The sequence below is a fragment of the Microplitis demolitor genome, chromosome 5, assembly GCF_026212275.2.
Source record: "Microplitis demolitor isolate Queensland-Clemson2020A chromosome 5, iyMicDemo2.1a, whole genome shotgun sequence".
Classification (NCBI taxonomy): Eukaryota; Metazoa; Arthropoda; class Insecta; order Hymenoptera; family Braconidae; genus Microplitis; species Microplitis demolitor.
Window position 1 is genome coordinate 958246 of NC_068549.1, and position 24256 is coordinate 982501.

The following is a 24256-nucleotide window of genomic DNA, read 5'->3' on the forward strand; positions in this document are numbered from 1 at the left end:
GAACAGTGAGTAAATTCAAAAATAATTTTTTTCTTATTTTTTAGTTAATTATTAAGTAAATACGAAATTGTTATGATGGTTTTCGTTTATTTATTTCATATTTATACAAATATTTATTTAGTTTAATTGAAAAATTAAATTTTAAATTCTCCTGCGTGTTTTAAAAGGCGCTTTATTTAAAATTATGTTATTTTAAACATATTTCGAATGATTATTTATATTATTTGGTTTGAAAATTATATATTAATTTAGGAATATAAGAAAATTAAGGATATAAAACTTAAGTTAACAGACAATTAACAATTATAAGAAAAAAAAACGAAATTTGGATTGAAAAAATTTTTTATTTGAATTTTATAAATTTAAAAAAACAATTTAGTTAATAAATAATGAATTAATTGAAACTGACCGGGCATTCGTGCTTTATATACAAGCGAAATTTTACACAAGAATAAGCAATTACCGCTTATTTAATTAATAAATTTAAAAAACGCGTGATATACTTTTCATATGATATTTAAATACATAAAAATAATATTATTAATTAATTGATAAATTAATTAATAAAATATAATATAGATGCCATATAAAAACTACCTTTGGTACAATATTGTTTATAAAAAAAAACTTACAAACTAGCGACATAGCTTTTCTTTGTATCGGTTTACAATTAAATATTTATCAATAGTACACTCACTATATTTTAAATATATCTAGCCTGATTAATAAATATATAATGTAAGTACAGAAGTAATAATTATTATAATTACTGACGACTTAAAAAATTTTCACTTTATTTTATTTGAGATTTGAATTTCGCGGGCAATCAAATTATTTAAACATTTTGCTTAAATTAAAAAAATATCAAAATTACTTCTGTGCTATCAGTAAATTAATTAATAAATTAAATAATTAATTAATAAATTTTTAATTTCAATAAAAATAAAAAAATTTTTTTTTTTGAAGGCTAGATATATTTTCTACAAAAATAAAAGCTTGATAATTATAAATTTAATAAATAATCTATCCAAATTGGACACCTTTTAATAATTATTTAAAAATATATAAATAATTACAAATTTATCTCTCATTCATTAAACGAATATTTTATCAAAAATATTCACCAATAACTTCTTCTTCAAAAAAAATAAAAAATAAAAAAAAAAAATATAATAAACTGGTAATTTAAAATCAACAATCACTATAATCATAATCATTAAATAAATAAATACTTTACAGGCAATAATAACTTGATAAATTATATATAAAAAAAATTTTCATAATTTGAGAACCGGGATGCCCCGAGATGTTTTGACGTCAGCGGTGTCGAGGGCAAACTCTGCGGTAATAAATTAGACATTTTGGTAGTACGAGTGAGTGGATTTCTTCCACATTCCTCACTCGTACTCGTACTCGTACTCATGGAACTGTTACTTTTACTGACAGTGACATTATTCGGGTAATTATGATTATGATTATGTCTATTGTTGTTATTTACTTTACATTTGGCTCGCTGACGCAGTAGCAGGCAGTGTGATGACGCAGACAAACTTGGATTTGAATTGCTACTATTGTTATTACTATTATTATTGCTGCTATTATTACTACTATTATTATTACTAGTATTATTATTATTATTATTATTATTGTTATTTAAATTATCATGAGTTTTGGATTTATCAGAAGACAAATTTTGTTGTGACAAATGAATTTTATTCTGAAGATGTAGCCGCGATAGTGCTGCACTTATCGTTGAATCAGATGCCCACATACTCTAAAAACATAAAAATAAATATATGAATATATAAGTAGTTAATATTAACATTAATATTAATTCGATACAATTGATTATGATGAGTCAGGATAAAATCAGCAATTTAAATGTCTACAAGTGAAGTATGGAGTCGTTGTCTGGTTAATTTATAAATTTATTGCGGTCGTAGACAATAAATTAAATGTTTATTGTCATTATTATTTTTTATTCGATGTTTACCTTTCTCCTATGTGGGTCGTAGTCCGGATTCCTGCGGATACGAAGGTGTCTGTCGATACTCGTCCACTTCTGGGTGACTTTGAGCGGAGAGTCATCGGGATGCAACTTGCGCTGGTACTCTTCGCCTTCGCAGACTTCGTACAGGGAAAATTGCTCGACTCGCTCGGTTGAGTTGTAGCAATTCAGCAGCATTTGAATCAACTCGTCCACTGTCGTCCGCTCGGATATCAGTAGACTTTTGTATTTTGACTGCGAAAAAAATAAATCAATTAATTTTTTAATTCAAAATTTTTTAATTGCTGGTTCATTTTTTTTTTTTTTTTGAATGGCTAAATACTTACTCCGGACATTAATGCGCTGTCATATATTTTCACTAATCCACCACGACGTGTTTGTAATGAAAATCTGTAAATAATTAAATTTTTTAGTCATAAATTATTAAAGAATTTAAATATTTTTTTTCAAGCTCAATTATAAGTATTAAAATATAATTATAATTATTTTCCTTGATTATAATATTCCATTTTATTATGAGAGTTTAAAGTTTTCGTAACACAATGACACATTTTTATTTAATTAAAATAATTATGAGCTGAGTTGTAGCAGCAAAGAAAAAAATTACCTTGAATCACCACGTGGATGACAGGATTGAAGTACAGCAGGTCTAGCATCTTCATCTAGGGGTAAAATAGTCCTTACATTAGCCCGTCTGACAGTGACTTCCATAGTCATGTAAAAGAGCCTCGGGTCCCGGTGTCTCATTCGGTATTTATTTAATAAATTTTCCACGACTTCGTGACATGTTGTTTCGTATGTTATTGACAGTGTTTTGTATTCTATATCTGGTCTTAGACAATTAGCATACACTTTTATTGTCGTCTGCAACAGAATAAATAAATAATTTAATTTTCATTTAAATCACATTCCTTTAACTAATAAAGTTAAGAGTAAATTTAATATTTTATTTCCGCTCAATGAAATATTATTTGTGTCAATTAATATGAATATGGGTTCAGGAAAAGGAAAGTAGTAAAGTATTAAAGTCATAAAGATTTGAAATATATAGTGTTGGGATAAAAATAAAAACGGAAACGAGTGATGTGGATGTGGATGTGGATGTGGATGTGGATATGGATATGGGAGTTTTGTTTAAAGGAGAAGAGAAGAAGAAAAGAGAAAGAAGAGTGCACTGAGGGTATGATGGTAAACAGTATATATTTATATAATAATATAGTAGCTTAAATTTTTAAACTAGTGCATATGTAAGAAGAGTAAAACGGAGCTGTCAAAAAAAAATTCCAAATATGGGATGAAATGGGGACCCTCTAAGAAAAAAAATTCGCGGGCTTAATTTAAAATTAAAAAATTTTCTTAACCAATTTTGGGTGGTTCAAATTGCCCCATGGTCTTCATGTCCCTCTACGTAAATTTTAAAAAAAAATTTCCATACCCTCTTCCCTCGACAATTTTAAATGTAAAAAAATTTTACCGGTCTTGCCTACTCCCCCTACTTTTATTTAACGTTAGCGGGTAACGTGCAAGTAAAAATGGAAATAGGAATACGAATGGTAACGGTGCAAGAGTAGTACTGTATTTGTATATAGAATAAAATATAACCGAAGAAATGGATGAAGAGGGCGATGTTATAATAATACTACAACAAGAGAGGAGTAGCACGTGCTTAAGAGTAGCACGTGTGGACGGATATCAACTTGGAGCCGTATCCAGCTCCTGGTTCTCTGTTTAGTTCTCTACTTTACTACTACTCCCTTTGACCCTTCGTCATCAGAGTTGACGTAAATGTTCATCTGGATCCCGACCTTCTGTTATTGGTTTTAAAAAAAAAGTCTTAATCTACACCATTAGACTACAGTTTATCTTAAGCGCAGGGCTTTTTAAAAATAACACGTTTACGTTTTATGGCTCTCATTTTTTTCTATTTATACAAATTGTGTAAATAGATTTTTTACGTTTTATTTTTACGGGACTTGTTTACTAAATTAATAAACAAATTTATTTATAAATTTTATTTTTCACTAAAAAACTATTTTACCAAACGGTAATTTTTTTGTTTTTAATTGTAGGTCATTTTTTACTAAAAAGCTGAAGGAAATTAAATTTCCTGTTCACTGATTCAATTAAATATATACTTAATTCATATATTTAACATGACTGCATTAAAGTTAAAAATTTTTTTCTAAAGTGAAATTTTTCTCTTACAACTCAAATTACAATCGAAATATTGCAGATACGGTAAAAATGGCTCATAATGAATTTGTAGGAAATTTAATTCTCTACAAAAAATATATGAGTGACTTTTTATGTAAATTTAATAGTTTTCATATAATTTTAAAATTCAAAAGAAATTTTATCATTCCTATTAATTAATTAAAAACAATGACTAATAAATAATAATAATGATAATTAATGTGTATAAACACTGTCTGTAGTTAATTCTGGAATGATGAAAGATAATAAAAAAAGCCAAGTATTTAAAACCGTTAGAGTACTGTCTTAAAATCAATTGAAACGCGGATGTGGGTTTAAAACAATTGAAAAACCCACATATATATTTATATTATTTTTCATAACAATTATTACATTACAAAACATAAAGTACATTAACAACGTCTTCCGGATTGACAAATACAAAATATAAAAAAATATATTTTAAGTAAATAAGACAATTATTTATTATACCAAATTGTCAGTGTCCGCGTCCGTATCCTCGATTCCACGAGTCCGCGTTTTTTATTTCTATTGCGTGTTACATATATACATAAATATGTGCCTACATATGTACAATAAAAATCTTACACGATACGACACAACTTGCGACACTAAACTACGTACTCTACTCCACAAAATTAATTTAAAAAAAAAAAAATAAAAAAAAATTACTACTAAATAAATTAGTCCGTGTGAATGCCGACGTTCTCATTTTTATTTTCCACATATATATGTATGTATAACTACATACTAAAATACTTAATTTAATTAGATAATAGCAACCTGATGCGTTAATTTTATCGTCATTAAAAAAAAGCAAATTGTGCACGACAATTGTCAAAGATAAAATAAAGTATCCGATGTCTTGTGATGATAATAAATAATAATAATGATGATAACAATTCTAGTGACACACAAGTCGAGCTAGAGCATCATTACAAGTAAGCACAATACGAATCTCTGTATGTAATTACAGTGGAAAAAAATATATATTAGTGACAATGATAAGATTTGCCATGCGGAGATTAAATTTATAAATTTTTATCACTTTCAAATCTTGGAGTAAATTATTTTAATTTTTTTTTAATGCAAAGAAATTTTAATGACTTTTATAAATAAGATGCTCGCTTTCACGTTATTTATATAAAGAATAAAAATAATAACAGCGACATGTTTATTATTATGTATATATAGATATATATGTGTATATATATATATATATATGGAGATGTATTGAAGACGAACAATAAGAGGTAAATTCACGAGAGAGCCTGGGAGATTTAAAACTGGGAAATTTATTTTTTTATGTCACTCTCTTTCTCTCTCTGAAAGTTACAAAGTCTATGGTGTATTGTATTGAGTGTAATGTAGTGTAAGTACAAGTATGCACAGCAGTAATAATAATAAAATATTTCGCACGGAATAAAATAGTGACTGATGATTAAGACGAGTTTTATATTTTTATTTTCTTGCGGTTACCGTGCGGCTGATAATTAATGAAAAGGGAAAAAGAAATCCGAGTTGTCAGCCGGGTCGCGGGTCGCAACTCTCAATTCTTTAATTAAGTCGCGTCTTTCTCTTTGGGCTTAGTAGAGTGCCGGTGATATGAAGAGCTCGTGCGAACCGAGTTTTGTTTTCTTTCGTCAGCAATTTTATTTTTTAATGAAACTTTGCGAGCTGTCACACGGCACAGTTTACATAATTTCCCTTCATTATTCAAATTTGATCTGGAATCTCAAGATTTTTAGGTGAAATTTAATTTTATTGGAGACGGAGTTTCATGCTGGGGATTTTATAGAAATTTTATATCGACTTGCAGTCAGTAAATCGTTTTTTAATAATTAGAGATAGAGGTTTGATCTAAAGTGACCTCAAGATGATTATAGACAAATTGAGTCAATGAGATGCGTAGCTTAGGAGTTATCATGTTTTCATATAAATTTACAACATATCAATGAAAAATATAACAATTTTCTATCAAGTTTTATTTTTTTATTTATAAATATCGATTTAAAATATATGCACTGTAAAAAATTTTCAGTGAACGCGAATTAAATCCGGAGTAGAAAATCCTCAGAGTGAAATTTACTCCGAATTAAAAATTTTTGAATTATTGATTAATTAAAATAAAAAAATTCTTGTGACATTAAAAGACAACATATGAGAGTGACTGAACTGTTGGTCTCCCGTTTTAATTTGCTCCATATAATATTCCGCAAAATTTTTTTGCAATGCATCTCTCAAGCTCCGGGACTGTTAGTTAAATTTTTATTGCGATACACGGCCATCTGGTTTCAAGGTTTCCTGTCAGTGTACATTCTGTATCATGTATAGAGAGCAGTAGCCAATGCCGGCAATTGCGTGAAAAACCCGCAGGAGCAGATGCATTACTCAGGCACTTTTTAAAATTACGGTCAATGACATGTCCATCAAACTCAAACTTTATTATCCTTATCACAATGATAACGGCACGCCTCATTCCTGCTTATTTTATTTATTTTTAATTCTTTGTTTGAACTTTATTTTTGGTAAATTCCTATGGTTTTTTGGTAACTTTATTTTCATACCATCACAATAAGTGCAGACGCACTGTGCGGTTTTCATTATCTAATTTAATAATGACCTTGTGCAATAACAACAACAACAACAATAACAATAATAACAAAAATAGTGGTTACTGGTTTCTCGGTTTCATCAAAAGACTTTACATATCTTTACAACTAAGCCCAAGTCTTTGACTCGTTCAAGAGGAAGATGAATTGCTGAAGGTGAGGTAAAAAATTTTTTTAAAAAAGGGAACAAAAAAAAGTCAGTATCCAATCACGCAATCTAAAGGTTCTCATTTCAACAATTTCATTCCTGTTACACTTGACTGAAGATGATATTATATATTTTAAATAGAAAGTTATTTCCTTATTTTAATAGGATTCTTTTAAATTTAAATTAGATAATTATTATTTATAATTACAATTTAAAATTTATTATTTTTTTTTGTAAGAAAAATTTTAAACTAAAATCGTAATTTAAAAATTAAAAAAAAAAAATTTTCATTTCAGAATTTTGATAAAAAATTTTATTTGAAATTTCTGATAAAAGTCTTAGAATAAATATTTAAATAAAAAAATGAATTTAAAAATAAAAAAAAATATATAAATCAGTAGAAATACCAGCGAGAACCTCTGGATACTTGACTTATTTTATCATTATCATTACATTACTAGTTTTATTTCTAACATTAATTCCCGAGATCGAGAGCAATCCCCGATTCAAGGGCAATCTTTACACAACTTTAATACCCGACTTATTGACACTTGGTCAAGTGAGATCAACCAGGTTAAACGACCGTCGTCATCTTCATATTCACATTTTCCTCGTACTTCTCCATCCTCATCCTTATCCCCACCCATCCTCAGCCTTTTTTCCATCAAGCCCACCTTCCCCAAAAAAACCAAGACCAAAAAAAGCTGAAACAATCACCCGAATCGGCAGATGCAAGGCAGATTTTCTCATAAAAAATTTCTAAAAAAGTCAAGGACCGTAAAAGTAAAAAATGAATATTTTTAAGGGCCCGTATGTTGTGTCGTGTGCTAACAAAGCCCGTCAAGAATTTTACCGGATGCTCATTCATTCGTACGTACATACGCGTGCTAGCATTAAACATCCTCATATATCTATATATATATTATATGAAAGTAACATATATATAACGTGCCACGGTGTCGCGCCATCGGTTATTCTCTCGTTTAAAACAATCAACATCATATACGCTTATGTTACATAGCAATTTATATATATATATACATATATATATATATATATATGAAACATTTAAAAAGTCCGTCTCAAAATGGATTGATGTGAGCAGAGTAAGTGGACAGAGGAAGGAGCAATTAATAAAAGCTAAACCCATATCCGTTTGTTTAAAATGATCTAGAGTAAGAGCGTGTAATATTTATACTTGTCCACATAACAATTATTTGTTTTACGCCCATGCCCACATAATAATAGTCTACATGGGCACTGTACAAAACAGATACACTGTAAGGGTGTATAGTGTATATTAAAAGTAAAAGAGATCGGCGAAACTCTTTGATCAACAGCTGTCATTTCCTCTGCAGTCTCCTCCTCCACTCCACTCCACTCCACTCCACTCTACTCAAGTCCATATTCTCTTTAGTTTCATACATATACTGGCTAAGTATTTTTTGACAAAAGTCTTATGGTTTTTTAGCCAAAAGGTCTTGGCTTGTGCTTGGGCTCGGTTTGGTTTCATATTTTCACCGGGTGACGATTGAGGCACGTGCTCAGTGAGGGCAGGATGCGTCCTAAAGAAACCTTTGTTTAATCTTTAATATATATATTTTTTGCGGTGATTCATGGAATTTTGTTTTATAGATTTTTTTGGAGGCCTTCGAGTGGAACGAATCGCGAAATTTGCACGAAAAACAGATTTAGGCCCTGAAGGTCCGGGTCCGGGTCCGGCTCCTGGAAGAGTATTTGCAATTCAAAGAGATAATTTATTGGTTTATATTAATATTAATTTTGGAAAGTTATTTTTTGAGCTGTAAATCTCAGAGAATATTGAATCTAAGGCTTGGAAAATTTAATACGCTTTACTTGGGCCTCCTTGGAATGTAACTTAGGGTCTTCTGAGTCGATTAGCTTCACGGGAAGAGAAACCAATTAAGTGCTGATTGTTTAAGTATGACTTTATTTATTATATAGGATTCCATCGGGGTTTTTTGTTCAGCCCGCTGAGATTTTCTTAAAGTTCATTTATAATTATCACGTTTACGTTTGAGTTTTGGTTTTAACTAGTTATTAATGGGCGGCTATTAAATTAACGATGATTTGAGTGATGATTCAATGGGATTGTAATCAAAAGTAATAGTAGACTGATGAAAAATAACCAACTCGGTGGTCGCGTACTTGGAAAGCTATCGAGTTTCCGTAGGTATGAATATGTGACCGGAAAAGAGTTATTTTAAAGATTAAATTAGACTTTTTAGCATAAATAACTCGGTAAATTGACCTACAATTGCATTAGATTGTTTATTAGAATTTCATTTCTGCAATAATTTGATTTTTTTGCCATTTCTTGCACTTTAATACCACGTTATAAAATCGGCTATCCATGATTTTGAATATAAATTCCGGCCGCAGCCAGAGGAAGCAGGTAGATTTTTCTCTTTTGTACCAAATACTATTTCACAAAATTAAGCGATTTAAAGAAAAAGTTTTTCCTTTTTTTTTTCTGCGTGACAGTGAATTTTAAATTTGAATAAATTTTAAATTATAATTATAAAATAAAATTTGTATAATAAATATGAAATTATAATAATGCACGAAAGAATGTGAATATAAATTGAGCGATATTACGTTACAGTAATTGCAAAATATTTAATTAAGGAAATAAGATGTATTTACGGTACGTGGAATTATCGATTAATATGCATACTTATTATTTAAGTGTTATTAAAAAATCGACGACAGAGATACCGTAAAAATGTGGTACTACATTGAAGGGGGGTGGATATTGATGGTACGGGATGGGGACCGATTGAAGACTGCGTAGTGAGATGATAAAAGTATGTGGAGAGCAAGTATGTGAATAAGTGGGATGGAGGAAAAGGAAATAAACAAAAGAGAAACTGGATCTTGGTACTCGAATCAAGTGATGTCTCGATTGGACGTAACATTGGCGCCCGCACGCGCGTCAGCCATCAGTTGGCATCAGTTTAGCAGGAACATGGGATAGAATAGCATATTGAGTACCCAGCAAATACGGATAGGACTCATCTGGCCACACCATCACCATCATCACCACTACCATCATTACAACGTCCGTAGTCTGTAGGCAGTAGTCGGCAGCCAGGATGTGCGGCCTCGAGAGTACTATAGACTGTGGACTGAGTCCAACAGCTGGGAACGATCAAACTACTCCACTACGTAGTATTATGTAGTAATTCTCGGTGCATACCACACTAAAGACCGTAGTAGTCCATCAGAAAAGAGAGAGAGAGGGAGAGATAGAGCCACAAGTAGAGAAGTAGAAGCAGAGGCAGAGGCATAACACCGATCAGAGGACGGCCAATCCATCCAGGACCGGAAGTCAAGAGTGGACGGCTGAACAACCCGCGGAAGTCCCGAGCCCAGTAATTGCATGAGGAAGCGACGTGACAAGAAAATCTCTTTGTTTATAAATGTCAATATTTTCTTTTTTTCCTACTAATCTATTCTTATAAATATATGTGTATACTTGCAATTATTTTTACACTTCAATTATTATGGACATTTACTGTTGTGTTACTAACGGATATAAATATTTGTTTTGTTGGAAAATAATTATAAGCCGATTTTATAAATTTTATTGTTTACTTTTAAATGATTGTATTTAATTGTTGTGACTAGGAAATTTATTTTATCATATTTATGAGGTAAACTTAATTTTCATGCTTTCAGGATTATACTCGTATATTTTATTGATAAAAGTCTTTCTTTAAATAAATATTGAATCCAAAAAATGTGATTCTTATATATATATATATATATATGAAGAATACTATATTTCACCCTGAGAAAATCTTTTGACTCAAAAAAAAAAAAAGTTTTAGGCTCTAAAAAAATAAATTTTTCTCCCAGTGGAAAAAAAATGTTCCAATTAAAAAAAAAATGATTCATTTAAATTAATAAAAAATGTTTTTTTTTTTTTAAATTTTAAAAATAACATTGATTAATTAAAATATATGATTTCATTTTTTAAAAATATCTTACTTGTCAACCAAAAGACCACAACTGACTCATCTAGCCGCAAAAATATATAATATGTTATTATCGTACGCAAAATAAATAGATCTGACTAATATCATAAATAATGAGTACCAATTATTAATTACCAATAATTAAAATTTTGTACGTCAATAATAATAAAAAAAACATGTAATTTTTTTTGAAAGTAAAAATGAAATGATTGCGTTATGGTACCACATATGTTAAGATACAAGTTAACGAAAACCACCAACGCGATGTAGTCTGTTCTGGCTTCATTTAATTTTTTTACTGATCTGGTGATACAGTGTCTGTATTAACTACATATATATATATATATATATGTATATGTATAAATATATGTACAAGTGTATGTACATAAGGAGATCAACAGTTGGTCTTCCCACGGCGAATGTGGGCGACAAAAAACGTTGAATTGGCGTAAAACATTACGCCCATGGGACTCAATTGAAAGGTCAGTAAAAAATAATTTTAAAATAATTGTGATAAATAAAAACGTTGATTATTTCGTAATAAATACGCTATTGCAATTTCCCTCTATTGTGTCAAGTGATTAAATTTCAGCGACACTGATACCAAATATGTGTTGCTGATAAAATAGTGTAGATAAAAACAAAGAGGACTTACTTGTTGCGGGGCATTATCAGCAGGTGAAAAAGTTGATAGCGCCGTAAGTGGAATCAGAGATGCGCAAGATGAGGCACGTGAGGGTGGTGGAGTATGACTAGGGGTTGGACTTCCGCTTCCGCAGCTACTGTTATCCCCATTGCTGGAGGCCAGGCTGACACTGTCGCATCTTCCTCTCCAGGGTGATATCGACACGTGTTTCAGCATCCCTCTTATCTGACTCCCTCTTATCCTTATACTCCAATACCCGGTACTCGAGTACTCCTATCTGCATTCATAACAGAACACACACACGATAATTTTATTATCATCTCCATACAACAACAATTATTATTATCTATATTATAAATACTCCGAGGAGAGATATCCGCATATTAGACGCCGCATAAATCATATCGTCTCGTGTTTTAAAAATAAACTCGATACAAAGCTTAAGAAGAAAAAAAAATAATAAAACAAATAACAGACAGCATGCAAATGAGACAGCATATGAATAAAAATTAATAAAAAAAAAAAGGTCGACGCACGTGTGTCGATTAAATTACTCGAAAAAAACCACACCTTCACTCACCTTGCTCGGGCTCGAAATAATGCAACTTAAGTCCGTGTGCAGTCGCGGGTTTTTTTTTTTTAACTTTTTATTTAAATCATTGACAGTATGCGTAATTCAGAAGTATTTCGAAACGAGTCACACTAGCGAGTCACCACTGCAATTCACAATGTAAGTACAGTCATCGATATTACTAATGTCCCACTAATTAGACTTATACGTGAATGGATAATGTTTTTAAACTCCCGCGATTATTTAATTTTGAAAACTACTAGTTGTGTTAAGTAGCGATTAAAATATTTATGGAGTTGAATTATGCCGTTAACAGACACCACAAGCGTGCGGATTGAATTTAAAAATTTTTATGCATAATAACAATAACAATAATAATTATAATTATGATGATAAATATTTATGATATGACATACGAAGCGACTTGTAGACCAGCGCAAGCAAGACTGAGTGAATAGTGTGTAGTGTACTGTGTACTCGTGTGTCTGCCTCCACTCTTCGAGCCTCTACCTCTGGAGTATAATTTTTCTTGTCGGGTCTCTTCCTCTCTGTCTTACACCAGCGACCAGCCCACGTCCGGTGTCGCCGGGGAAAGGGAACCCGCGTTATGCGCGACCGCGTACTAGTGTATGGTGTCGTATCCTTACCCATGGACGTGGATTCGATGGTGTGTCCAGGTCCCAGTCGCAGGATTGTCAATCGCGGGGGCGTCCTTGTTCCGTGTCGCTCCTTTTTGTTACAATACAAATACAAATACATGGATCCCCTCCTTTCTAGCCGAGCTTTTGTTGTCCCAGTAGAAGGATGATGTGATGCACTTTGTGTCTGTGTGCCCTGTAAGAGAGATGCCAAAGGTAGATGGATTGTAGGGCTCATGGATAAATATAATAGTGTCCATTGCACCCCGTGGTAGACACTAATGAATATTATTTACGGTTCAACTTTAGCTGCTCCGTTTCTGCTTTGCTTTACTTTAGATTTCTCAGCGAAGAATCGACGCCTTTGAATTTTATTTGCTACAGTATATTCTTGTATCTTGTATATATATTAATATATATGTATATGTAGGATTATTGTATCTTGTTGATGAACAATGAACCACTTGTACTATTTTATCAAGGGTTTTATGTATTTTTAAATTTTTAAAACTGTAAAATAAAAAATATCATATTTTAAATAATTATAGTAATTTTATTTAAAATTATTATCATTTTTTACTTACCATTAATTACTATATTAAATTCAAAATTTTTTTTGGATAGACAAATTTTTAAATATCCATTGCTAATTTTTTTTTTATAAAATTCATAATTAATCTTAAAAAATTAAAAATTTATCAAAATCTTGAGTTGAAATTCAAATGAAAATTTTTAACAGCACGAAAAAATAAAAATAAAAATTTCAAATGAATAAAAAAAAAAGTTGTAATATCAAATGATAAAGGAGACACGGTAAATGAATAGAGGTTTAAAACATGACAACAAACACCATATCAGAGTTTGTTACTGTATGGTCGGTCGTACTCGTGGGAGTTTTGGAAATCGTTTGGTTTGGGATCGAGGAATATCGCGGTCCAGCAATACGACCAGCGAACCGGCTGTGGGTCCCATGGTGTTGCGTTACTTTTATTTCCCACAGGCTAACAGCCAACACCGACGTATAATAATACAACATGACCAGCCAACAACCAACAACTACAGCATAACACTTGATAGAAAGAGTACGTCCGCGTACAACTTTCACGGATGCCAAAGTCCTTCATGTATATGAATTACTATACCTGTATACGCATTACCAAATATACCCCACATACATACACATAACAGTATAATTCCCACATACGTGTATGTAATATATAATACATATTCAGGAATTGAGCATCGATGTATAATGTATATGTATATGTATATATATATAATATGCGTATAAATCGCCCACATCCACCTGTACAGAGACCAACACAAGGCCGTTTATTACGCATGTTAATGCCCTGTACACTTGTTTTCATTTACTACTCAGTACTTATTGCTGCTAATATTTGAAAAAAAAAATTAACGCACACATTAATATATATTTATAAAAATATGTAGTATGTCATCTTGTAAGGTGATACATTCTTATCCATTCGACTGAATCGATAGCAATGCCCGCAATATTACTATTATTATTATTATTGTTATTGTTATTAGATACCATGAGTATCAAACTTATGATATAATAAAAATTACGGACTCTCTCTATTTAATTTAAGCATCGCGCTTTAATATATATATGTGTATATTATGTATAAACATATAAATAAGGGATATGGTAAAAGTTTCATCTCTTTTTTATCTTTATTACGTCACAGTAAATAAGAGATTAGATTAGAATGCGAAAAATAAAACCTTTGTACTTGAAAATATTTAAACTGATGAGAAAATATTTTTCGGTAGACCCTAAGCGAAAAAAATATGTATATATTATTTATGAGTGGATTTACTTCATTGAAAATAATAAAGTGGTAATAATAAATAGACTTTCTTTGACGATAAATTAAAATTTTGAGTAAAATATTTTTGAAAAATGATTTTTATTTTCATTTTGATTTTAATTAATATAATTGGGAGTTAATGGAGCGGGTGATTAGTTTTAATTATCTGTATTGCGTAAAAGGCTGAGAATAATAATCCTTGGCGCAGGGTTGCGATGTCGAGTGTTGAGTTGATAGAGGGCATGACTGCGAGTGATTCTATAAATTGTGTGCCACACCTGGGTTTATGTAGACCGGGGCCGCACCCTCGAGTCGCGGGCGCGGTTCATCGCACTTTTCCACCCTCCATTTAATTTATATATAAGTCATATAAATAAATTTCTTTGTTTGCTACTTGACTATACTCAAATTTATATTTATTATTATCATAATTTATTACAATTTTTAATTTTAATAATCAGTTATTTAAATAATTACCTCCTGCAAGTAAAAAAATTTCGAGTAATTATTTAAATAATTAAATAAATAAATTAATTAGTTTTTCAGTTAATTATTAGAATTATAAACATTAATACTTAATTTACAAAAACTTATAAAAATATTTAGGAACAAAGTAGAGGATCCTCATCTTCAGCCACTTCCTGTTTAATTAAAACTTCTTCTTTAATCTGATCCACGTTAACATTTTGTACTCTCGTATTACTTAAATGCGCTTGCAAAAATTTCCAGTTTCGATTGTCTTTAAAAAATTTAATTTATCAATTAATTAATTAATTTTTTTATTAAAAAAAAAAAACTTACCTAGAGATTTTCTTCTATCAAGAATTTCCGCCCAATCAGCAGCACTCTGATAGTCATCTAAAATAATTAGTCATTTCCTCGTGTTAAAAATATAGTAAAAAAAAAAAGTTTAATATTTTTATATTAATTAATATCAACAATGTGGAATAAAGAAAACTAATTAATGTCTACCGCGTTATTGTGACGTCACAATGTCGCATTGTATTTTTTTTTACATACTGTCAACTTTCTTTTGCATAAATTACAAAGATGTATATAAATATATAAAAGACACTTGACTATTAATTAATAAATTAAAACAACGTGTAATAGGAGTAAATAAAAGTCATATACAAGTTACTAATATTGTAATTACTACCTGGCAAAGTACTTTGTTGAGATGCTTGACCCAAATTCCCACAATATTCCTGAGAAAATAAAAATGTTGCGACGCAGCATCGGGAATTTCCGTAATAGCTACAGATGTTTTGTTAATTTTTTTAAGTTTACGTGGATTGTATTGGGTTTTTATATGACGGCACGCATCAATAATGCGTGCGAATATTTTATTTTACACCGTTGATATATACGTAATATATATGTATAAATGTTTGTATAAATGTGTGTTTCTCTTTTATTTCTCAACGCTAATTTCCGGACTGACTACTTGATTTGAAAGTTTATCGGCGTTTATTCCGGCGAAAAAAAATATTATCTGGCGTAACTTGATTAGATGCTTGGGAACTACGTTGTAAATTCTTTTCTAAAAACTCGTGTAGAAAAAATTTATTTTTAAAATTTAGATTGGAATTTTAATTTATGTTTAATTAAATTATTTTTTATTTTTTTTTAATTACTTTAATAATAATAATAATGATATTAATAATAATGCAATTGAAATATTGATATAGATGTCATTGAAATAATTTTGGCGGGAAAAATAATTTGAATTATTATGCCGGTCTGTGATCGATGCCGGCGTTTTTGTCGACGCGTGAGTACACAATGGTATTATTTGAAGTAAAACATGAGCAATAACTTAAATTTAGACATTCTAGATAAATTTATGTATATATATTAGTAAAATTGAAATTACGTAAGGATCTATAACAATTTGTGTAAACTTAGTTTTTACACCGCGTGTGCTGTAGACTAGAACTCATGACATAAAATTTATGTATAAAATTATATAATCATGATAAATAATCAATGAGCTAAAAGGGTAATGAGTATATAACATTGTGATGTCACAAGGGTTTGTTACGGAAACTGGTGTGCGTATGAAAATTGATTTTTACTTAAAAATAACTTTTTTATTATTAGAAAAAAGGAAAGTTAATTTGTTTGAAAAAGTAATTTGAATTTTCGGTAATTTTTTATTATCACGTTTTGAAATTATAAAGTATCATGATAAAAAAAAATATATGACTTACTGAATCCTCCGAAACTCGTGACTGTTGATGTTCCTTCCAGGGGAACCCACCCTCGTTCAACAATTTCTAGTCTTCTGTTATCAATTTCAACGACGGAATATTTAAAACTGTGATAATCCACTTTCTATAAAAAAAAAAAAATTTATAATTTCCTTTAGTCAAAATATTCGACCGTAATAAAAATATCAACTTACATTTATTTTAGTTTTTGAAATAATCACTTGACGTTTGATTACTGGAGTCGTTTTGTTGGTTGTTTCCTGGGAATTTCTTACTGGAGGTTCGGAAGTAATTTCAGGACAATCGATTGCTGGAGAGACAGAAATTACTTGAGGAGGATCTATTTCTGGAAGTTTAGGAATTATTTCAGAACTGTCTGCTGGAGGCTTCGTAATAACCTCAGGAGAACTGATTTTCGAAGTTGATGCTGTGACTCGTTGATTAACATTCAATTGCTTAGGAATGGGTTTGAATATTTTTGGCTCCGGTACCTCAGGCGGATCGCAATCAACAGGAGCTTTTAGTTTAATTTTGCAAGTTATGCATCTAAATATTTTTCTAGCATCATCATCAGAGACGTCATCAGTTTTCCATTGCCCATAACGACACATGTATCTCATATCCACTCCCGAGTCCCGGAGTAGTTTTTCCGTAGTCCGCCGGAAGCAGTGACCCGTGTACGCATCAGCATCCGGCAGCTTCAAGTATCGAGCGATTTTCTTCGCCGTATTGCCAATTTTGTTTATTCCAATGGCTTGCCGTGTGCATCTGCTCCTTTGATAATTCAAGAAAAATCTGTTTGTCATTTTTCTATACGGTCCCCTTTCCGGCCTTAGAAAAATATATTTTTTAACGAGTTTGTAAAAGTTGTCATCGATTGTAAATTTTCGGTCAGGAACATTTTTGATTACGTGCTGTATCGTCACGATTAATTGAGTGCCGGTGTCTTTAACGTCTTCAGTAGTCAGTCCGCAAATTTCGGCGCGTCTTGAAGCTCCACAGATACCGAAAACCAGGATGACCTATAATTTAAACAAAAATAAAAGTACTTGTAATAATAAAATTGATATCTCTAGTTACCTTTTCTAGCAAATACTCAGCGTCAGGCGCAGAATTCAAAAACTCAGCGATTTCTGTCGCCGTGAATTCTTTCGATTTTCTTTTGTTGAACCCGACTTCTTTTTTTCTCAAAAATCCAAGCAATTTTTTGTACTTCCCAATATCTACTTTATGAAAAGAACTCAAAGTGCATTTCAACATCGAGTAAGTATTCCACAGCGTCGAAGATTTTCTAACTTTTGACATTTCGTAAAAGTAAACAAGCAAAACTTTTTCCGAAAATGAATTTGTTTTCTTTTTTTTCTGCCACTCCTGAAAATGCGCATACGCAGACTCATATTTTACTTTTGAATTTTCAGGTACACTCATCGGTGATCTTTTTCTGTTATAAGATTCATCATCATCATCAGTACTTTCATCATCATCATCATTATCATCATAAATTTTATCATCAATTCCATCATCATTAGCTAGTCCGTTATCTTTGCTGTCAGCCTCATTATCAGGTTTTTTATCATTATTTTCCTCAGCCCGTTCATCAGCAGCTTCATCAATGACATCTTCATCTATATCATGGTCATTTTCATCACTGGTGTCATAATTATCACTAACCTCCTCAACAATCATGTCTAATTGTTCTGAATACGACTCATCACTGTCATTACCATTATTTTCTTCACTCTCGTTTGAATTCATCTTGACATCACTCCCCTAAAAACAGACACAAAAAAATAATTACCTTATTACAGTACAACAAATATTATTATGCACGTTCTGACAGTGTATTAAATTATTAATTATATAACCTGTACAATTTTTCTATTGGTAACTTGTATCACAAGTGTAATATAAGTCTAGTATTTCAGCCAGGTGACGTCATCTACCGGAAAAATATAACACACTGCAATGTCATTATGCACCTCGTGCATAATCATCAATATGTCTCTTGTCCTCAGCTAGTTGACCTCAATCTCAATTTCAGATGAAATTTCACTCAAATTTTCAAAATGAAATTCCTGGAAATTGTTTTTACTTGAAATGGATTTCGGTTTGACACTTATTTTTTAGCCTTACTGTCATACGTAAAAAGATATCTTTTGACATAAGATGGTAAAGAAAACTGAAACGTTGATGTAAAATAAGAAATTATGAAAATTATTTCAATTGCAAAATTTATACGAGTTATTAAAAAAAGTTATTTTAAAAAGTATGCGCACCTATTTTAAATCTTCATATTTATTCATTTAATTTTTTTTTATTTACATAAATATATATACAAGTACTTCGTTTAAAAACAAAAAAAAATTTCAGTGTCTGCTGTTGTTTTTCAAAATAATGTCCGTTCTCAGGTCAAAAATATTTTTCTTTATACTTTTTTATGAAAAATCAAAATGGCGGTTCTGGTTTGAATTTGACGCAAACTTCAGTCATTTTATTCACATTTTTGTTTTATAATTTGATAAACAAACTCAAATTATTGTTTATTGCTAGCAAACAAAGAACTAATACAATAATAATATATTTATATTTTTTGAGAGATTGCCGCTAAATTTTGAAAATAATTTATCTGACAGTAATTGAAGTAAAAAATTGATTTCAGAGCTTGACTTAATTGTTATAAAAATAATAATAATGTTTTAAAATTTTTTTAAAAATTGGCGGCAAAATTTAAAAATAATTTACCTGACAATAATGAAATTAAAAAAGTGTGTAAATAAAAAATTGATTTCGGGATTTGACTTAATTATTATAAAAAAATAATAATAAATAATAAATAATAATAATAATAATAAATACACAGACTACTTAATTCTAAATAAATTTGTTCCTAGTATGACAGTTCATTGTACGGCTTATTGTTTCCCTTTGTTCGTTACTTATAACAATAATAATGAACAATAATTCAAATGACTTAAATCCATTTTTTTTCTATACAACAAGAGGTTCTATTTCCGTTTGAAATTTATTCATATCATTGTCTATTATCAAATTAAAATTTTTTCCTAACTAATTATTTGAATATGACACAAATGTTTAAATTACCCGTTCAAAATTAATCTAATTGACCTCAATTTAATTTAACCAGTAAGTACAAATATATATATATATATCTATGCAATAATGTGATTATAATAAATATAACCTCAGTGTTTTATCTATCGTTCCATTAAATGTCTAATTTATTTTATTTACCATCCAGCAATTGAATTACCGACAGCGGACAGTGAAGGAAAGTGCTAGAGAAAAACAATAAAATGCTACTTGCCAAAGCTGAAAAAAAAATGTCTCGCATCTCGTAAACTCGTCTGTCGTAACGTTCCTCTATTTTATTATTTTATTTAAAATAACCAGTAACTATAAGTATTAATATTTAAAAATAACATTCCTCAATAATTATATAACAATTCATTTATTTAATAATAATAATAATAAACTTCATATTTATATTAAACAATAAACAGCCGGGGCGTATCCCGAATTTCTTAATCGATTTTCGATCCCAATTATTTTAAAGATTTTTTCTTATATATAATTAAAATATTATCTTACAAGTTTTAAATTTACGCTTCATTCAAATCAAAAGTGTGGTAAAAAAATTAACACTCGTGAAAGAGGTAAAATAATAAAAAGTGAGTGAAAAAAAATTTAAACAAAGGGTTGAGCAATAATTCAATAAAATGCATATAATTAAATTTATTAATAATGATAATGATAATAATGAAATAAAAAATAAGTGAGTGGGTTACATGGTCGTAAGTTGTAGCGACAAGTCGTTAAAAAATATATAAACTTGTATAGATAAATAAAATATATTAAATTACGTAGCCAATGTGTGACTCAGCAGACTCTTATGTGCAAAAGCTCAATTATCTCCATCTGAATGACGATGGAGACCGAGTTCCTGCCGGCGGAGGAGCTATTGGAGTACCTGGACATATTGGGGGCTCTAAGCCCGAAGCTCAAGTCCCGGTGTCTGGTGATCAGGTGAAGCATCATCACTATTTGCAGCAGCACTACCAGCAGCAGCAGCAACAACTCCATCATCAGCAGCAGTACCAGCAGTATTCGAGGTCCAACAGATCGCTGAGTGCGATTGATAATTACATTGATGAGCACACGCAGTCTTACGAACGCGATGGGAGATACCCGGGGTCCAAGTCAGTAGACGAGGACAGGAACCCAGTGTATGAGAACATCGAGTACTATCCTGGACCAACCCATCCTCCGTACTATCATTCCTTGGAGAAGAAAAGTCCGAAAGGAAGTCCGAGGACTTCGTTGGCTGGCGACTGCTACCTGGAGGCTTCATTCAGAAAAGCTCAGCCCCAGGTACCCACGGGTAACAAATACACGATATCGCCGGCTAAGGAACTGCCCCCTTACGAAGCGCCACCGGTTTATGAAAACATACAGGAAATAAATTATCATGATGACGGACAAAATAAACCAGGACCCCAGGTTCCTAATTTTTACCCGGCTAGTATTAACGGCGGGGATTACGTCGTAATGACTGGCAAAGTAATTAGTTTATTGATATATAAATTGATGACTTTATTTTAATTATTTTATTTATTTTTCAGGTACAACGTCAGACGCGTGCGCCGTCTTACGAAGTGTCCTCTCTGAATCCGCGGTACTCAACATCATCGTCTTCATCTGGCGACTTGCAGGCGAGAGGAAGTGCGTACGTCCCACCCTCGGAGCTGCAACCGCAACCTCAGCAGCAGCTTCAGCAGCCACAAAACTCACGTATGAATCCGTACAATGATTCATCGCCGCGTCATGCTGAGACTCATTACACGCGTATGAGTAATGAGCATATAGGAGGAGGAAGTGGGGTAGGATCTGGAGTAGGAGCTGCAGGATCTTACAGGTCGTTGAGCCAAGTTACTGATCCAGGACAATATCGTAGTGAGAATGGACAGTTTAAGTATCCTAGTGAACCCAGACACTCACCTGTTTACGGGACGAGATCCACGGACGCGCGTCAGTCAGGTTACACTCCAGCAAACCCACGTAATATCATGCCGACGACTTGGAATACTGGTGAGAGGTACAATAGTTCGCCTAGTCGCGAGTATCCATCGCGGACGCCAGTTTATTCACCGAATCGCTCAATAGATAAGACAAATGAAGGACATGAGTCACCGTCGTCTAATCGCAGCTCGCCCTTGTACGCGATTCCTCATGCTGGACGTGACCAGGCGAGAACAAGAGACCCAGTTGTTGGACCAGCCTCCAGCCAACCTGGACAAGCTACTAGTGGTTCTATTGTGAGCTCTGGTCCAGGTTTGAAGCACCCGAGTAGTCCAGTTCATCCTCCCCCAAGTCCCAAAGGACTTCAGGCTTCACATCAACCAGTTTCGCTTCCCCCAAGTGCTCCAGTGACATCCAGACCTGCTGCTCATTACCCGCCTAGTCCAGTGCGTGGCCAAGTCCAGCCTCCAGTCACCAGCGCTACTGTTCCAATCGATGATTTGGCATCAGCTGTACCTCGCATCACAAGTTTGCCTCCTGGAGTCACCAGTGGAGTCGCCGGACCGGTTTTCCTCAACGCAGGAGTTCCCGTTCTCCAAAAGCCACCCGCTGAGTTGAACACACCGGCAATTGACAAGCGTCCAGTACCTTCTCCGAGCCCAACAACCAAAACCATTCAAGGAAAGGGTTTGCTGCCGTACAGCGTCACTCCTGCGAGACCTTCGGGACCCACTGAAGCCGAGAGAAAAATAGAGGAACTCACGCGGCAGCTAGAAGAGGAAATGGAGAAGCAGGAAGAGGAGGGAGAGTACTTCGGAATCTGTCATACCTGCGGAGAAAAAGTTACTGGCGCCGGACAGGCTTGTCAAGCCATGGGAAATCTTTACCATACCAATTGTTTCATTTGTTGCTCCTGTGGAAGAGCTTTAAGAGGCAAAGCTTTTTATAACGTCCACGGAAAAGTGTACTGTGAAGAAGATTACTTGGTAATTAAATTATACTTAAAATTTTAAATAAATATAAATATAAATACAATTTTCTGTTTTTAGTACTCGGGATTCCAACAAACGGCCGAGAAATGCGCGATCTGCGGTCACTTGATAATGGAAATGGTAATTAGTAATTTTTCTGCCACTAATTATCATTTAATAATTAATTTCTGTTAACTTTTTACCAGATATTACAAGCAATGGGCAAGTCCTACCACCCAGGATGCTTCAGATGCTGCGTCTGCAACGAATGCCTCGACGGCGTTCCCTTCACCGTCGACGTTGACAACAAAATATACTGCGTCAATGATTATCACCGGATGTTCGCACCCAAGTGCGCGTCCTGTGGCAAAGGGATAACTCCTGTCGAAGTAACTATTCAACTTTTACTATCCCCGGTATCTTTTGGCTGCAAATTCTAATACTAGTTAATTAAATTTATCAGGGAACGGAAGAAACGGTACGAGTGGTGTCCATGGATCGAGATTTTCATGTCGATTGCTACATATGCGAAGACTGTGGCATGCAATTGACCGATGAACCGGACAAACGCTGTTATCCATTAGACGGACGGCTAATGTGCCGAGCGTGTCATATCGAACGTATATCACTCACTCAACCACGTGCTCCGCAACCTGTTTCTGCAAGTTATCAATATATGGGTTAAAAACAAATACACTTTAGTTTCTTTAAATATTTAGTTACACTACTTACGATAATTAATTATTAATTACTCAGATAATTAATGGTAAGAACAAAACTCAAAGAGCAATTTTTTTTTTCTACATTAATGTTAAATATTTATTTTAAATTTATTTATTGATTTGCTGTTTATTTTTTTTATCTATCGAGAGCTTGTTGCGGAGACAGCTGTGATATATTTTTTTTTATTAATTGTTTAGCATAATTAATTAATTAATTTTGTTTTTATAAAATAACTAATTTGTAGGGCCGAAAAATTTGCTCTATTATTTTTTTTTTTTAAGGAAGAAATTTTTCGAAGTCTTTTTAGTTGGCCAGGTCCCAGACCTGAAAACAATTCAAATTGATAAAAACTTGTCTTTATAATTATGAAAATTTTATGTGAAAAAAAAGTTAATGACCTTACTAATTAGTTAATTAATAAATTTAAAGTAAAATATTTGATATCTTTATGCAAATATGATAATTGCAATAACTGAAATTAAGAACAAATGACATAATTATTAGCACCATTAATGACATTATTTATAATTGTGTACAAACACGATATACCATTAACTAGTTAAATACTTAAATATATAATTAGTAATTTAGTAACTGAATAAATATTGATGATAATAATGACTTAGCGCATAATAGTGG

The 24256-nt window shown here is 31.9% G+C and overlaps 3 protein-coding genes across 6 annotated transcripts; 1 reads left to right on the forward strand and 2 right to left on the reverse strand.

Annotated features, from left to right (window-relative positions):
- Positions 1–400: 400 nt before the first annotated feature.
- LOC103569248 (putative mediator of RNA polymerase II transcription subunit 24) lies at positions 401–12695 on the reverse strand. Of its 3 annotated transcripts, none has more exons than XM_008546453.2 (6): positions 12210–12695; positions 11639–11906; positions 2616–2872; positions 2335–2398; positions 1994–2242; positions 401–1774 (listed from the first exon to the last, which is right to left on the reverse strand). In XM_008546453.2, exons 2-6 carry the CDS (start codon positions 11843–11845, stop codon positions 1259–1261), a joined length of 1293 nt encoding a protein of 430 aa, XP_008544675.1. In that variant the 5' UTR covers positions 11846–11906; positions 12210–12695; the 3' UTR covers positions 401–1258. The 3 variants fall into 3 exon arrangements, with proteins under 3 accessions (XP_008544675.1, XP_008544676.1, XP_008544677.1); XM_008546454.2 differs by having other exon boundaries at positions 12200–12695; XM_008546455.2 differs by lacking the exon at positions 12210–12695 and adding an exon at positions 12166–12201.
- A 2462-nt stretch (positions 12696–15157) lies between these two features.
- LOC103569249 (uncharacterized) lies at positions 15158–18931 on the reverse strand. Of its 2 annotated transcripts, XM_008546458.3 has the most exons (6): positions 18752–18931; positions 17967–18656; positions 17081–17908; positions 16887–17010; positions 15475–15531; positions 15158–15412 (listed from the first exon to the last, which is right to left on the reverse strand). In XM_008546458.3, exons 2-6 carry the CDS (start codon positions 18639–18641, stop codon positions 15276–15278), a joined length of 1821 nt encoding a protein of 606 aa, XP_008544680.1. In that variant the 5' UTR covers positions 18642–18656; positions 18752–18931; the 3' UTR covers positions 15158–15275. The 2 variants fall into 2 exon arrangements, with proteins under 2 accessions (XP_008544680.1, XP_008544678.1); XM_008546456.2 differs by lacking the exon at positions 18752–18931 and having other exon boundaries at positions 17967–18730.
- A 1298-nt stretch (positions 18932–20229) lies between these two features.
- Positions 20230–24204, forward strand: LOC103569250 (Wilms tumor protein 1-interacting protein homolog). The gene is made up of 5 exons (XM_008546459.2): positions 20230–21464; positions 21527–22909; positions 22973–23035; positions 23101–23283; positions 23358–24204. The coding sequence occupies exons 1-5, from the start codon at positions 20775–20777 to the stop codon at positions 23577–23579; spliced, it is 2541 nt and encodes an 846-aa protein (XP_008544681.1). The 5' UTR covers positions 20230–20774; the 3' UTR covers positions 23580–24204.
- Positions 24205–24256: the final 52 nt, after the last annotated feature.

Excerpts from the sequence above, each read along its gene's own strand:
- LOC103569248 (XM_008546453.2), bottom strand. The coding sequence starts at position 11,845 with ATGCTGAAACACGTGTCGATATCACCCTGGAGAGGAAGATGCGACAGT. Across the intron at positions 2,399-2,615 it reads CATCCACGTGGTGATTCAAG|ATTTTCATTACAAACACGTC; the intron begins GTAATTTTTTTC and ends AATTATTTACAG. Across the intron at positions 2,243-2,334 it reads ACAGCGCATTAATGTCCGGA|TCAAAATACAAAAGTCTACT; the intron begins GTAAGTATTTAG and ends TTTTTTTCGCAG.
- LOC103569249 (XM_008546458.3), bottom strand. The coding sequence starts at position 18,641 with ATGAATTCAAACGAGAGTGAAGAAAATAATGGTAATGACAGTGATGAG. Across the intron at positions 17,909-17,966 it reads CTGAGTATTTGCTAGAAAAG|GTCATCCTGGTTTTCGGTAT; the intron begins GTAACTAGAGAT and ends TTTAAATTATAG. Across the intron at positions 15,532-16,886 it reads CACGAGTTTCGGAGGATTCA|ATGACTATCAGAGTGCTGCT; the intron begins GTAAGTCATATA and ends TAATTATTTTAG.
- LOC103569250 (XM_008546459.2), top strand. The coding sequence starts at position 20,775 with ATGTGTGACTCAGCAGACTCTTATGTGCAAAAGCTCAATTATCTCCAT. Across the intron at positions 21,465-21,526 it reads ACGTCGTAATGACTGGCAAA|GTACAACGTCAGACGCGTGC; the intron begins GTAATTAGTTTA and ends TTTATTTTTCAG. Across the intron at positions 23,284-23,357 it reads AAGGGATAACTCCTGTCGAA|GGAACGGAAGAAACGGTACG; the intron begins GTAACTATTCAA and ends TAAATTTATCAG.